We start from the raw sequence: 13,412 nt of genomic DNA, 5'->3' as shown, positions 1-13,412 counted from the left end.
CGTCTCCCCCCCCACTCTCCCCGTCCCCCTCCACTCTCTCCATCTCCCCCACTCCCCCATCCCCCCACTCTCTCCGTCTCCCCCCACTCTCTCCGTCTCCCCCCACTCTCTCTGTCTCCCCCCACTCTCCCCATCCCCCCACTCTCTCTGTCTCCCCCCACTCTCCCCGTCCCCCCCCACTCTCCCCGTCCCCCCCCACTCTCTCCATCTCCCCCCACTCTCTCCGTCTCCCCCCACTCTCCCCGTCCCCCCCCACTCTCCCCGTCCCCCCCCACTCTCTCCATCTCCCCCCACTCTCTCCGTCTCCCCCCACTCTCTCCGTCTCCCCCCTCTCCCCGTCCCCCCCACTCTCTCCGTCTCCCCCCTCTCCCCGTCCCCCCCACTCTCTCTCTGTCTCCCCCCACTCTCTCTGTCTCCCCCCACTCTCTCCGTCTCCCCCCACTCTCTCCGTCTCCTCCCAACTCTCTCCGTCTCCCCCTTCCCCCCCACTCTCTCTCTGTCTCCCCCACTCTCTCCATCTCCCCCCACTCTCCCCTTCCCCCCCACTCTCTGCCCCCCCCAACTGACACTGCCTCTGTTGTCACCGGTGCAGATCTTACGAGGTGATTGTTTCGTTGACAAGTGGTCGTTCACTCTCACCTTCAGAACGGGAAGGGTTGTGTCAGAATAAGCATCTGCTTCCATTCCAAGAGAATCATCCATTGGACGACTACATCAGTCTGCACATTCCCGCTGCCAACGTCTCTGGAACAATGACATTGACCATTGGGGATGATCAGACCATTGGAAACTTCTGGAACAGACGTCTGGAGCTTGACAAGGAATATATAGTCATGTTGCGAGTCGTCAGTGCGTGGATTCCGGTGAGTGGACGTCACCTGCGGCCATCTTGTGCGCTGGTGACTCTTGTATCCAGGAGTACTGGTCATCTGAGGTCAGTGGGCATCAGTGCCCGGACTCACACCTTGCACAAGGGAGGTGGGCGTGGGTCCTGTGTCCAACCGTCCCCAGCTGCTACATCAATGACCTCTCCTCCCCTCCCCTCCATCAGTACCGGGATGGTGACTGATGATGGCACCGAGTTCCCATCCATCAGAACCCCTCAGCAGATGAATCCCCGGTGACTGGCGACAACGCAGGCACGAGCAGGTACGAGACAGGTGTGTTCCATCTCCAACAGGACCGCGTCCGACCTCCTTTCCTGGACAGAGAGCAGCATTACCAGCTCTGTCGATCAGCATCCACCATTGAGCAGAAGGTCCAAGAATCTGCCTGAGAGATACTGGAGACAGGGATCCTGCAGGAAATGATCCCTCCCCTGACACGGAGTCACCCACCGCCATCCCATACCGGATTAGTGCAGCCCCAACAACCCTCAAAGCACTCAGCAGCATCGAGGAGAGGGCAGGAGGGTTTTGTTGTTTGTTTAAGCCCAGGGATGAGGGCTTTGTAGCTCTGGGTTTTTACGGGATGAGGTTGCTAGCCCCACGCCCAACCCTCCTCCTTTCACAGCCGGGCTTGGGACCGTCCCTGACGGAGTTATAAATAGGAGTGGTAATGTCAGAATCCGAGTGAGGAGCGGCTGTTGGACACTCCGTCCCTCAGACCATGCCGTCTATTTGGCTGCTGTGAATGTAGCCTCAACTCCACAATCCTGTCCACTCTGGACGATAGGAAAATGGAGACCACGTAGGAGGAAAGGGTTACATTGATCTTAGAGCAGGTAAAAAGGTCAGCACGACATTGTGGGCCGAAGGGCCTGTACTGTGCTGTAATGTTGTCTGCTCTAAAGCAGCACCCTCACCCCTGATTTAACCACTTGTGCTTAAAGATGTCAAGGTCACAGCTTAAGCTGCACTTAGAGCCAAAGACCCAGTGTCCATCGGTGACTTACTGTAAACCTGATTCCGGCTTCTGTAAATACGCACAAGGGCTCCCGGTCTCTGTGTCTCAGACTCTACAATCCCTCACCATTTAGATTAACTGCTTCTTTATGTTTCCTGACAATACGGGCGATTTTACACAGAAACGGGAAACCTGCAGCACAATACAGGCCCTTTGGCCCACAAAGCTGTGCCAAACATGTCCTGACCTTAGAAATAACCGAGGGTTACCCATAGCCGTACACTTTTCTAAGCTCCATGTATTCCATGCTCTAAGCTCCAGATTTTATATTTGAACATCTCGACCAGTAGGGAAGGAGGTACAGGAGCCTGAAGGTGCTCAGTCAATGTTTCCAGAACAGCTTCTCCCTGTCTGCCATCAGATTTCTGAACGTTATTTCTCTTTCACTATATTTATTTGTTTATTCAATCGTTTATTTATTTAGAGATGCAACATTGAACAGCCCCTTCCAGCCCTTCAAAACGTGCTGCCCAGCAACCCACCAGTTAACCCTCTCCGAATCACAGGTCAATTTGCAACGACCAATCAACCTCTAACCAGTCTGTCTTCAGCCTGTGAGAGGAAACCCACACAGTCACAGGGAGAATGTACAGACTTGCTTACAGAGTTTGCCAGAATTGTACCGAACGCCACTGCCCCAATCCGTAATAACGTCACGCTGACTGCTGTGCCGAATTACCGGAATTGTACCGAACGCCACTGTCCCGATCCGTAATAACGTCACACTGACTGCTGTGCCGAATTACCGGAATTGTACCGAACGCCACTGTCCCAATCCGTAATAACGTCACGCTGACTGCTGTGCCGAATTACCGGATTTGTACCGAACGCAACGCCACTGTCCCGATCCGTGATAACGTCACGCTGACTGCTGTGCCGAATTACCAGAATTGTACCGAACGCCACTGTCCCGATCCGTGATAACGTCACGCTGACTGCTGTGCCGAATTACCGGAATTGTACCGAACGCCACTGTCCCGATCCGTAATAACGTCACACTGACAGCTGTGCCGAATTACCGGAATTGTACCGAACGCAACTGTCCCGATCCGTGATAACGTCACACTGACTGCTGTGCCGAATTACCGGAATTGTACCGAACGCCACTGTCCCGATCCGTGATAACGTCACGCTGACTGCTGTGCCGAATTACCGGAATTGTACCGAACGCCACTGTCCCGATCCGTGATAACGTCACGCTGACTGCTGTGCCGAATTACCGGAATTGTACCGAACGCCACTGTCCCGATCCGTGATAACGTCACGCTGACTGCTGTGCCGAATTACCGGAATTGTACCGAACGCCACTGTCCCGATCCGTGATAACGTCACACTGACTGCTGTGCCGAATTACCGGAATTGTACCGAACGCCACTGTCCCGATCCGTGATAACGTCACGCTGACTGCTGTGGCGAATTACCGGAATTGTACCGTACGCAACGCCACTGTCCCGATCCGTAATAACGTCACGCTGACTGCTGTGCCGAATTACCGGAATTGTACCGAACGCCACTGTCCCGATCCGTAATAACGTCACGCTGACTGCTGTGCCGAATTACCGGAATTGTACTGAACGCCACTGTCCCGATCCGTGATAACGTCACACTGACTGGAAGCCGTTGTTCACGATGCTGTCGGGTGACATTTGATAAATTACTCCATTTAAGTCTCTTCAGGACCCCTTGGCTCCAAACCTCATGACAGCAGTTCAAACGCAGACCCAGGGGGTGATGTAGACCGGGCTGGGAGGGGTCTGTCTGTCATGTGTGACTCTGTCCTTGATAACTTGTGTGGTTTGGGTGTAATGGTAATGGTCACAGTGGGTTTGGAGAGGACAGACTCACACACAGGATAGAGTGTGTCAGAGGGTCAGAGTTCCTCCACTGAGGGACGTTAGCGGCCATTTGAGGGTTTACTACAACCCAGCAGTTTCACAGACACTGTCACTGTGATCGACCTTTGTCCCAGATTCACTTCATTCGCCGAGCTGAAATTCCTCGGTGGGAGTTGAACCCTTGTTTCCTGCTCACTGACCTGGGTTCTGGGCTTATCGCAGAGTAACGCAGCCTCATTGGCTGAGCAAACACATCTGAATGGAAAAGCTTCGATCACTAACAGCCGCTGTTAATTCTCTTTGCAGGAAGTGAGGTCTGTGTGTGCCTATTATAAACCGTTCTATGGTGAGTTCAAACCCTGACTGCTGTCACCCTGTTACTGTCCCCAGCAGACAGCCCAGCGCCGGATTGTTTAAAGCGGGCAGTGGTTAATACAATATCAAACCTGAGAGGGAGCAGAAAGCTCTGTTATATCCAGGATAGCTGGCACGGATGAGAGCAGAGGTCAGTGATGCTGACAGTGTGGAATCAGGCATGAGGCTGTACTGACTGGAGTTTAGAAGAATGAGGGTTCTCATTGAAACCTATCGAATATTGAAATGCTTGATGGAGAGGATGTTTCCAGTAGTTGGTGAGTCTAGGCGTCTAGGTCCAGAGGACACAGCTTCAGAATAGAGGGACGTACATTTAGAACGGAGATGAGGAATTACTTTAGCTAGAGGGTGCTGATTCTGTGAAATTCATTTCCACAGACACCATGAGGGACAAGTCATTGGGTAAATTTACAGTGCAGGTTGATAAATTCTTGATTAATTGGAGCATGTATGGTTATGGGGAGAAGGCAGGAGAATGGGGTTGAGACGGATAATAAATCAGCCATGATAGAATGGTGGAGCAGAATCAGTGGGCCAAACGGCCGAATTCTGCTCCTATGTCTTATGGACTTATGGTTAAATCAGCCATGATGGAATGGCGAAACAGTCTTGATGGGCCGAATGGCCTAATTCTGCTCCTCTGTCTCATGGACTTATGGAAACAAGACCACGGAGGTGGGTGGGGGCTGGGAGGAAGTGTCTTTAGTGGTCCCGACTTTACAAATTTTACACATCGGAGTAATCTTCCTCCACACGATTACAGGGAATATCGAAGGGGGGAAATCAGCAACTGAATGAGATGTGGGTCTAAATGAAAGTCAAGGTCCTTCATCTGGAATATTTCCCTCTACAGATGCTCTCTGACCCGGAGAGCCCCCAACATCTCTAAAGTGATGTTGTCTGGTGTCCCTGACAATGACAACTGCAGCTCCTAACAAACTGCATTAGGGAACTGGAGCAGAAGCTGGATGACCTCCTGATCATTCGGGAGAATGAGGAGTTTATAGATAGTTTCAGGGAGGTAGTTACACCAAAGGGGCAGCGCACAGGTTATTGGGTTACCCTCAGGTGAGGGAAGGGGAAAGGGCAGGTAGAGCAGGGCTCCCCTGTGGCCATTCCCCTGAACAACAAGTATACCGATTTGGATGCTGTTGGGGGAGATGACTTACCTGGGACAAGCTGCGGCAGCTGGATCTCTGGCACTGAGTCTGGTTCTGCAGTGCAGAAGGGAGGGGGAAGAAGAGGAGAGTGGTAGTGATAAGGGACTCCATAGTCGGGTACAGACAGGAGATTCTATGGTCGTGACAGAGACTCCCAGATGGTTTGTTGCCTCCCGGGTGCCAGGGTCAGGGATGTCTCTGATCGCGTGCACGGCATTCTGAAATGGGAGGGTGATCAGCCAGATGTCATGGTACACATCGGTACCAATGACGTAGGAAGAAAGAGTCAGGAGGTCCTGAAGATTGAGTACAGAGAGCTTGGTAGGAAGTTAAAAAGCAGGACCTCGAGGGTAGTAATCTCAGGATTGCTACCTGTGCCACGTGCCAGTGAGGGTAAGAATAGGATGCTCTGGAAGATGAACATGTGGCTGAGGAACTGGTGTAGGGGGCAGGGTTTCAGATTTCAGGATCATTGGGACCTCTTCTGGGGCAAGTGGGACCCGTACAAGAGAGACGGGTTACACCTGAACTACAAGGGGACCAATATCCTTGCAGGGAGGTTTGCTGGTGTTGTTGGGGAGGGTTTAAACTAGAATTGCAGGGGGATGGGAACCAGAGTGACAGAGTAGATATTGGAGCGGGGGTGAAAATAAATGATAAAGTTTCATGCAAAGTCAGAAATAGAAGGGTTATGTGTGGTGGTAATAATTTTCTGAGGTGAGTCTATTTCAATGTGAGGAGTATTGTGGGGAAGGCAGACGAGCTGAGGGCCTGGATTGACACAGGGAATTATGACATTATAGCCATTACTGAAACTTGGCTACAGGAGGGGCAGGACTGGCAGCTTAATGTTCCAGGGTTCCGATGTTTCAGACGTGATAGAGGCAGAGGGATGAAGGGTGGGGGGGTGGCATTGCTAGTCAGGGAAAATATTACAGCAGTGCTCAGGCAGGACAGATTAGAGGGCTTGTCTACCGAGGCCATATGGGTGGAGCTGAGAAACAGGAAAGGTATGACCACATTAATGGGGTTGTATTATAGACCACCCAATAGTCAGTGAGAATTGGAGGAGCAAATCTGCAGAAAGATAGCAGACAATTGTAGGAAACATAAAGTTGTGATAGTAGGGGATTTTAAATTTCCACATATTGATTGGGACTCCCATACTGTTAAATGTCTAGATGGGTTAGAGTTTGTAAAATGTGTTCAGGAAAGTTTTCTGAGGGAATTCCCTTCTCACAATTCCTCCGTCTCCGCCGCATCTGCTCTCAGGATGAGGCTTTTCATTCCAGGACAAAGGAGATGTCTTCCTTTTTTAAACAAAGGGGCTTCCCTTCGTCCACCATCAACTCTGCTCTCAAATGCATCTCTCCCATTTCCCACACATCTGCCCTCACCCCATCCGCCCGCCACCCCACTCGGAATAGGGTTCCCCTTGTCCTTACCTACCACCCCACCAGCCTCCAGGACCAACATATAATTCTCCATAACTTCCGCCACCTCCAACGGGATCCCACTACCAAGCACATCTTTCCCTCCCCCCCCCCCTTTCTGCTTTCTGCAGGGATCGCTCCCTACGCGACTCCCTTGTCCATTTGTCCCCTCCATCCCTTCCCACCGATCTCCCTCCTGGCACTTATCCTTGTAAGCGGAACAAGTGCTACACCTGCCCTTACACTTCCTCCCTCACCACCATTCAGGGCCTCAGACAGTCCTTCCAGGTGAGGCGACACTTCACCTGTGAGTTGGCTGGTGTGGTATACTACGTCCGGTGCTCCCAGTGTGTCCTTTTATATATTGGTGAGACCCGACGCAGACTGGGAGACCGTTTCGCTGAACACCTACGCTCGGTCTGCCAGAAAAAGCAGGATCTCCCAGTGGCCACACATTCTAATTCCACGTCCCATTCCCATTCTGATATGTCTATCCATGGCCTCCTCTACTGTCAAAATGAATCCAAAATCAGGTTGGAGGAACAACACCTTATATACCGGCTGGGTAGCCTCCAACCTGATGGCATGAACATTGACTTCTCTAACTTCCATTAATGCCCCTCCTCCCCTCCTTACCCCCCCCCCCCCCCCATCCCTGACATATTTAGTTGTTTGCCTATTCTCCATCTCCCTCTGGTACTTCTCCCCCGCTTTCTTTCTCCTGAGGCCTCACGTCCCATGATCCTTTCCCTTCTCCAGCTCGGTATCACTTCCACCAATCAACTTTCCAGCTCTTAGCTTCATCCCACCCCCTCCGGTCTTCTCCTATCATTTTGCATTTCCCCCTCCCCCCACTACTTTCAAATCTCTTAGTATCTTTCCTTTCAGTTAGTCCAGACGAAAGGTCTCAGCCCGAAACGTCGACAGCGCTTCTCCCTATAGATGCTGCCCAGCCTGCTGAATGACAGATTCACTGACCCTGACAACTCCCAACATCTCTACAGATGCTGTCTGACCCTGAGATCCCCACACCATCGCTACAGATCCTGTCTGACCCTGAGAATCCCCACCATCTCTACAGATACTGTCTGACCCTGAGAACCCCCACCATCTCTACAGATCCTGTCTGACCCTGAGATCCCCCAACATCTCTACAGATACTGTCTGACCCTGAGATCCCCCACCATCTCTACAGATACTGTCTGACCCTGAGATCCCCCACCATCTCTACAGATACTGTCTAACCCTGAGAACCCCCACCATCTCTACAGATACTGTCTGACCCTGAGAGCCCCCACCATCTCTACAGATACTCTCTGACCCTGAGATCCCCCACCATCTCTACAGATACTGTCTGACCCTGAGATCCCCCACCATCTCTACAGATACTGTCTGACCCTGAGATCCCCCAACATCTCTACAGATACTGTCTGACCCTGAGATCCCCCACCATCTCTACAGATACTGTCTGACCCTGAGATCCCCCACCATCTCTACAGATACTGTCTGACCCTGAGATCCCCCACCATCTCTACAGATACTGTCTGACCCTGAGATCCCCCACCATCTCTACAGATACTGTCTGACCCTGAGATCCCCCACCATCACTACAGATACTGTCTGACCCTGAGATCCCCCACCATCTCTACAGATACTGTCTAACCCTGAGAGTCCCCACCATCTCTACAGATACTGTCTGACCCTGAGATCCCCCACCATCACTACAGATACTGTCTGACCCTGAGATCCCCCACCATCTCTACAGATACTGTCTGACCCTGAGATCCCCCAACATCTCTACAGATACTGTCTGACCCTGAGATCCCCCACCATCTCTACAGATACTGTCTGACCCTGAGATCCCCCACCATCTCTACAGATACTGTCTAACCCTGAGAACCCCCACCATCTCTACAGATACTGTCTGACCCTGAGAGCCCCCACCATCTCTACAGATACTGTCTGACCCTGAGATCCCCCCACCATCTCTACAGATACTGTCTGACCCTGAGATCCCCCACCATCTCTACAGATACTGTCTGACCTTGAGATCCCCCCACCATCTCTACAGATCCTGTCAGACCCTGAGATCCCCCACCATCTCTACAGATACTGTCTGACCCTGAGATCCCCCACCATCTCTACAGTTACTGTCTGACCCTGAGATCCCCCACCATCTCTACAGACCCTGTCTGACCCTGAGATCCCCCAGCATCTCTACAGATACTGTCTGACCCTGAGATCCCCCACCATCTCTACAGATACTGTCTGACCCTGAGATCCCCCACCATCTCTGCAGATACTGTCTGACCCTGAGATACCCCAACATCTCTACAGACACTGTCTGACCCTGAGATACCCCAACATCTCTGCAGATACTGTCTGACCCTGAGATCCCCCAACATCTCTACAGATCCAGTCTGACCCTGAGATCCCCCCACCATCTCTACAGATCCTGTCTGACCCTGAGATCCCCCTAGATCTCTACAGATCCTGTCTGACCCTGAGATCCCCCACCATCTCTACAGATCCTGTCTGACCCTGAGATCCCCCACCATCTCTACAGATCCTGTCTGACCCTGAGATCCCCCACCATCTCTACAGATCCTGTCTGACCCTGAGATCCCCCACCATCTCTACAGATCCTGTCTGACCCTGAGATCCCCCACCATCTCTACAGATACTGTCTGACCCTGAGATCCACCATCTCTACAGATACTGTCTGACCCTGAGATCACCCACCATCTCTACAGATACTGTCTGACCCTGAGATCCACCATCTCTACAGATACTGTATGACCCTGAGATCACCCACCATTTCTACAGATACTGTCTGACCCTGAGATCCCCCAACATCTCTACAGATACTGTCTGACCCTGAGATCCCCCACCATCTCTACAGATACTGTCTGACCCTGATATCCCCCACCATCTCTACAGAAACTGTCTGACCCTGAGATCCCCCACCATCTCTACAGAAACTGTCTGACCCTGAGATCCCCCACCATCTCTACAGATCCTGTCTGACCCTGAGATCCCCCAACATCTCTACAGATACTGTCTGACCCTGAGATCCCCCACCATCTCTACGGATACTGTCTGACCCTGAGATCCCCCAACAGCTCTACGGATAGTTTCTGACCCTGAGATCCCCCAACATCTCTACGGATACTGTCTGACCCTGAGATCCGCCACCAACTCTACAGAAACTGTCTGACCCTGAGATCCCCCACCATCTCTACAGATACTGTCTGACCCTGAGATCCCCCAACATCTCTACAGATACTGTCTGACCCTGAGATCCCCCACCATCTCTACAGATACTGTCTGACCCTGAGATCCCCCAACATCTCTACAGATACTGTCTGACCCTGAGATCCCCCACCATCTCTACAGATACTGACTGACCCTGAGATCCCCCACCATCTCTACAGATACTGTCTGACCCTGAGATCCCCCACCATCTCTACAGATACTGTCTGACCTTGAGATCCCCCCACCATCTCTACAGATACTGTCTGACCCTGAGATCCCCCACCATCTCTACAGATACTGTCTGACCTTGAGATCCCCCCACCATCTCTACAGATCCTGTCAGACCCTGAGATCCCCCACCATCTCTACAGATACCGTCTGACCCTGAGATCCCCCACCATCTCTACAGATACCGTCTGACCCTGAGATCCCCCACCATCTCTACAGATACTGTCTGACCATGAGATCCCCCCACCATCTCTACAGATACTGTCTGACCCTGAGATCCCCCACCATCTCTACAGTTACTGTCTGACCCTGAGATCCCCCACCATCTCTACAGATCCTGTCTGACCCTGAGATCCACCACCATCTCTACAGATCCTGTCTGACCCTGAGATCCCCCACCATCTCTACAGATACTGTCTGACCCTGAGATCCCCCACCATCTCTACAGATACTGTCTGACCCTGAGATACCCCCCATCTCTGCAGATACTGTCTGACCCTGAGATACCCCAACATCACTGCAGATACTGTCTGACCCTGAGATACCCCAACATCTCTACAGATACTGTCTGACCCTGAGATACCCCAACATCTCTACAGATACTGTCTGACCCTGAGATACCCCAACATCTCTACAGATACTGTCTGACCCTGAGATACCCCAACATCTCTACAGATACTGTCTGACCCTGAGATTCCCCCCCCAACATCTCTACAGATCCAGTCTGACCCTGAGATCCCCCCACCATCTCTACAGATCCTGTCTGACCCTGAGATCCCCCTAGATCTCTACAGATCCTGTCTGACCCTGAGATCCCCCACCATCTCTACAGATCCTGTCTGACCCTGAGATACCCCACCATCTCTACAGATCCTGTCTGACCCTGAGATCCCCCACCATCTCTACAGATCCTGTCTGACCCTGAGATCCCCCACCATCTCTACAGATACTGTCTGACCCTGAGATCCCCCACCATCTCTACAGATACTGTCTGACCCTGAGATCCCCCAACATCTCTGCAGATACTGTCTGACCCTGAGATCCCCCAACATCTCTGCAGATACTGTCTGACCCTGAGATCCCCCAACATCTCTGCAGATACTGTCTGACCCTGAGATCCCCCAACATCTCTGCAGATACTGTCTGACCCTGAGATCCCCCCCAACATCTCTACAGATCCTGTCTGACCCTGAGATCCCCCCTAGATCTCTACAGATCCTGTCTGACCCTGAGATCCCCCACCATCTCTACAGATCCTGTCTGACCCTGAGATCCCCCACCATCTCTACAGATCCTGTCTGACCCTGAGATCCCCCACCATCTCTACAGATCCTGTCTGACCCTGAGATCCCCCACCATCTCTACAGATCCTGTCTGACCCTGAGATCCCCCACCATCTCTACAGATCCTGTCTGATCCTGAGATCCCCCCACCATCTCTACAGATACTGTCTGAACCTGAGATCCCCCACCATCTCTACAGATACCGTCTGACCCTGAGATCCCCCACCATCTCTACAGATACCGTCTGACCCTGAGATCCCGCACCATCTCTACAGATACTGTCTGACCCTGAGATCCCCCACCAACTCTACAGAAACTGTCTGACCCTGAGATCCCCCAACATCTCTACAGATACTGTCTGACCCTGAGATCCCCCAACATCTCTACAGATACTGTCTGACCCTGAGATCCCCCAACATCTCTACAGATACTGTCTGACCCAGAGATCCCCCAACATCTCTACAGATACTGTCTGACCCTGAGATCCCCCAACATCTCTACAGATACTGACTGACCCTGAGATCCCCCACCATCTCTACAGATACTGTCTGACCCTGAGATCCCCCACCATCTCTACAGATACTGTCTGACCTTGAGATCCCCCCACCATCTCTATAGATACTGTCTGACCCTGAGATCCCCCACCATCTCTACAGATCCTGTCTGACCCTGAGATCCCCCACCATCTCTACAGATCCTGTCTGATCCTGAGATCCCCCACCATCTCTACAGATACTGTCTGACCCTGAGATCACCCACCATCTCTACAGATACTGTCTGACCCTGAGATCACCCACCATCTCTACAGATACTGTCTGACCCTGAGATCACCCAACATCTCTATAGAAACTGTCTGACCCTGAGATCCCCCAACATCTCCACAGATCCTGTCTGACCCTGAGATCCCCCAACATCTCCACAGATCCTGTCTGACCCTGAGATCCCCCAACATCTCTACAGATACTGTCTGACCCTGAGATCCCCCAACATCTCTACAGATACTGTCTGACCCTGAGATCCCCCAACATCTCTACAGATACTGTCTGACCCTGAGATCCCCCAACATCTCTACAGATACAGTCTGACCCTGAGATCCCCCACCATCTCTACAGATACTGTCTGACCCTGAGATCCCCCACCATCTCTACAGATACTGTCTGACCCTGAGATCCCCCACCAACTCTACAGAAACTGTCTGACCCTGAGATCCCCCAACATCTCTACAGATCCTGTCTGACCCTGAGATCCCCCAACATCTCCACAGAAACTGTCTGACCCTGAGATCCCCCAACATCTCCACAGATCCTGTCTGACCCTGAGATCCCCCAACATCTCCGCAGATACTGTCTGACCCTGAGATCCCCCAACATCTCCGCAGATACTGTCTGACCCTGAGATCCCCCAACATCTCCGCAGATACTGTCTGCCCTGAGATCCCCCAACATCTCCGCAGATCCTGTCTGACCCTGAGATCCCCCAACATCTCCGCGGATACTGTCTGCCCTGAGATCCCCCAACATCTCCGCAGATCCTGTCTGACCCTGAGATCCCCCAACATCTCTGCAGATCCTGTCTGACCCTGAGATCCCCCAACATCTCTGCAGATCCTGTCTGACCCTGAGATCCCCCAACATCTCTGCAGATCCTGTCTGACCCTGAGATCCCCCAACATCTCTACAGATCCTGTCTGACCCTGAGATCCCCCAACATCTCTACAGATCCTGTCTGACCCTGAGATCCCCCACCATCTCTACAGATACTGTCTGACCCTGAGATCCCCCAACATCTCTACAGATACTGTCTGACCCTGAGATCCCCCAACATCTCTACAGATACTGTCTGACCCTGAGATCCCCCACCATCTCTACAGATACTGTCTGACCCTGAGATCCCCCACCATCTCCGCAGAAACTGTCTGACCCTGAGATCCCCCACAAT

General features: G+C 52.2%; 2 protein-coding genes across 2 annotated transcripts in view; both read left to right on the top strand.

Annotated features, from left to right (window-relative positions):
• Positions 1-4,738, top strand: part of LOC140728785 (uncharacterized) — a 219,950-nt gene extending 215,212 nt beyond the window's left edge. Inside the window, exons 15-16 of the mRNA XM_073047742.1 lie at positions 593-863; positions 4,047-4,738. Coding sequence (XP_072903843.1) covers positions 593-863; positions 4,047-4,103 — 328 coding nt within the window. The 3' untranslated portion in view covers positions 4,104-4,738. The remainder of the gene's footprint in view (positions 1-592; positions 864-4,046) is intronic.
• The window catches only part of LOC140728837 (receptor-type tyrosine-protein phosphatase kappa-like), a 740,427-nt gene that overhangs the window by 486,049 nt on the left and 240,966 nt on the right, over positions 1-13,412 (top strand). The window lies entirely within an intron of this gene.

This window comes from Hemitrygon akajei, chromosome 6, assembly GCF_048418815.1.
Source record: "Hemitrygon akajei chromosome 6, sHemAka1.3, whole genome shotgun sequence".
NCBI lineage: Eukaryota > Metazoa > Chordata > Chondrichthyes > Myliobatiformes > Dasyatidae > Hemitrygon > Hemitrygon akajei.
The sequence above is the reverse complement of the archived record's forward strand: the minus strand, read 5'-3'. Positions and strand labels throughout refer to the sequence as shown.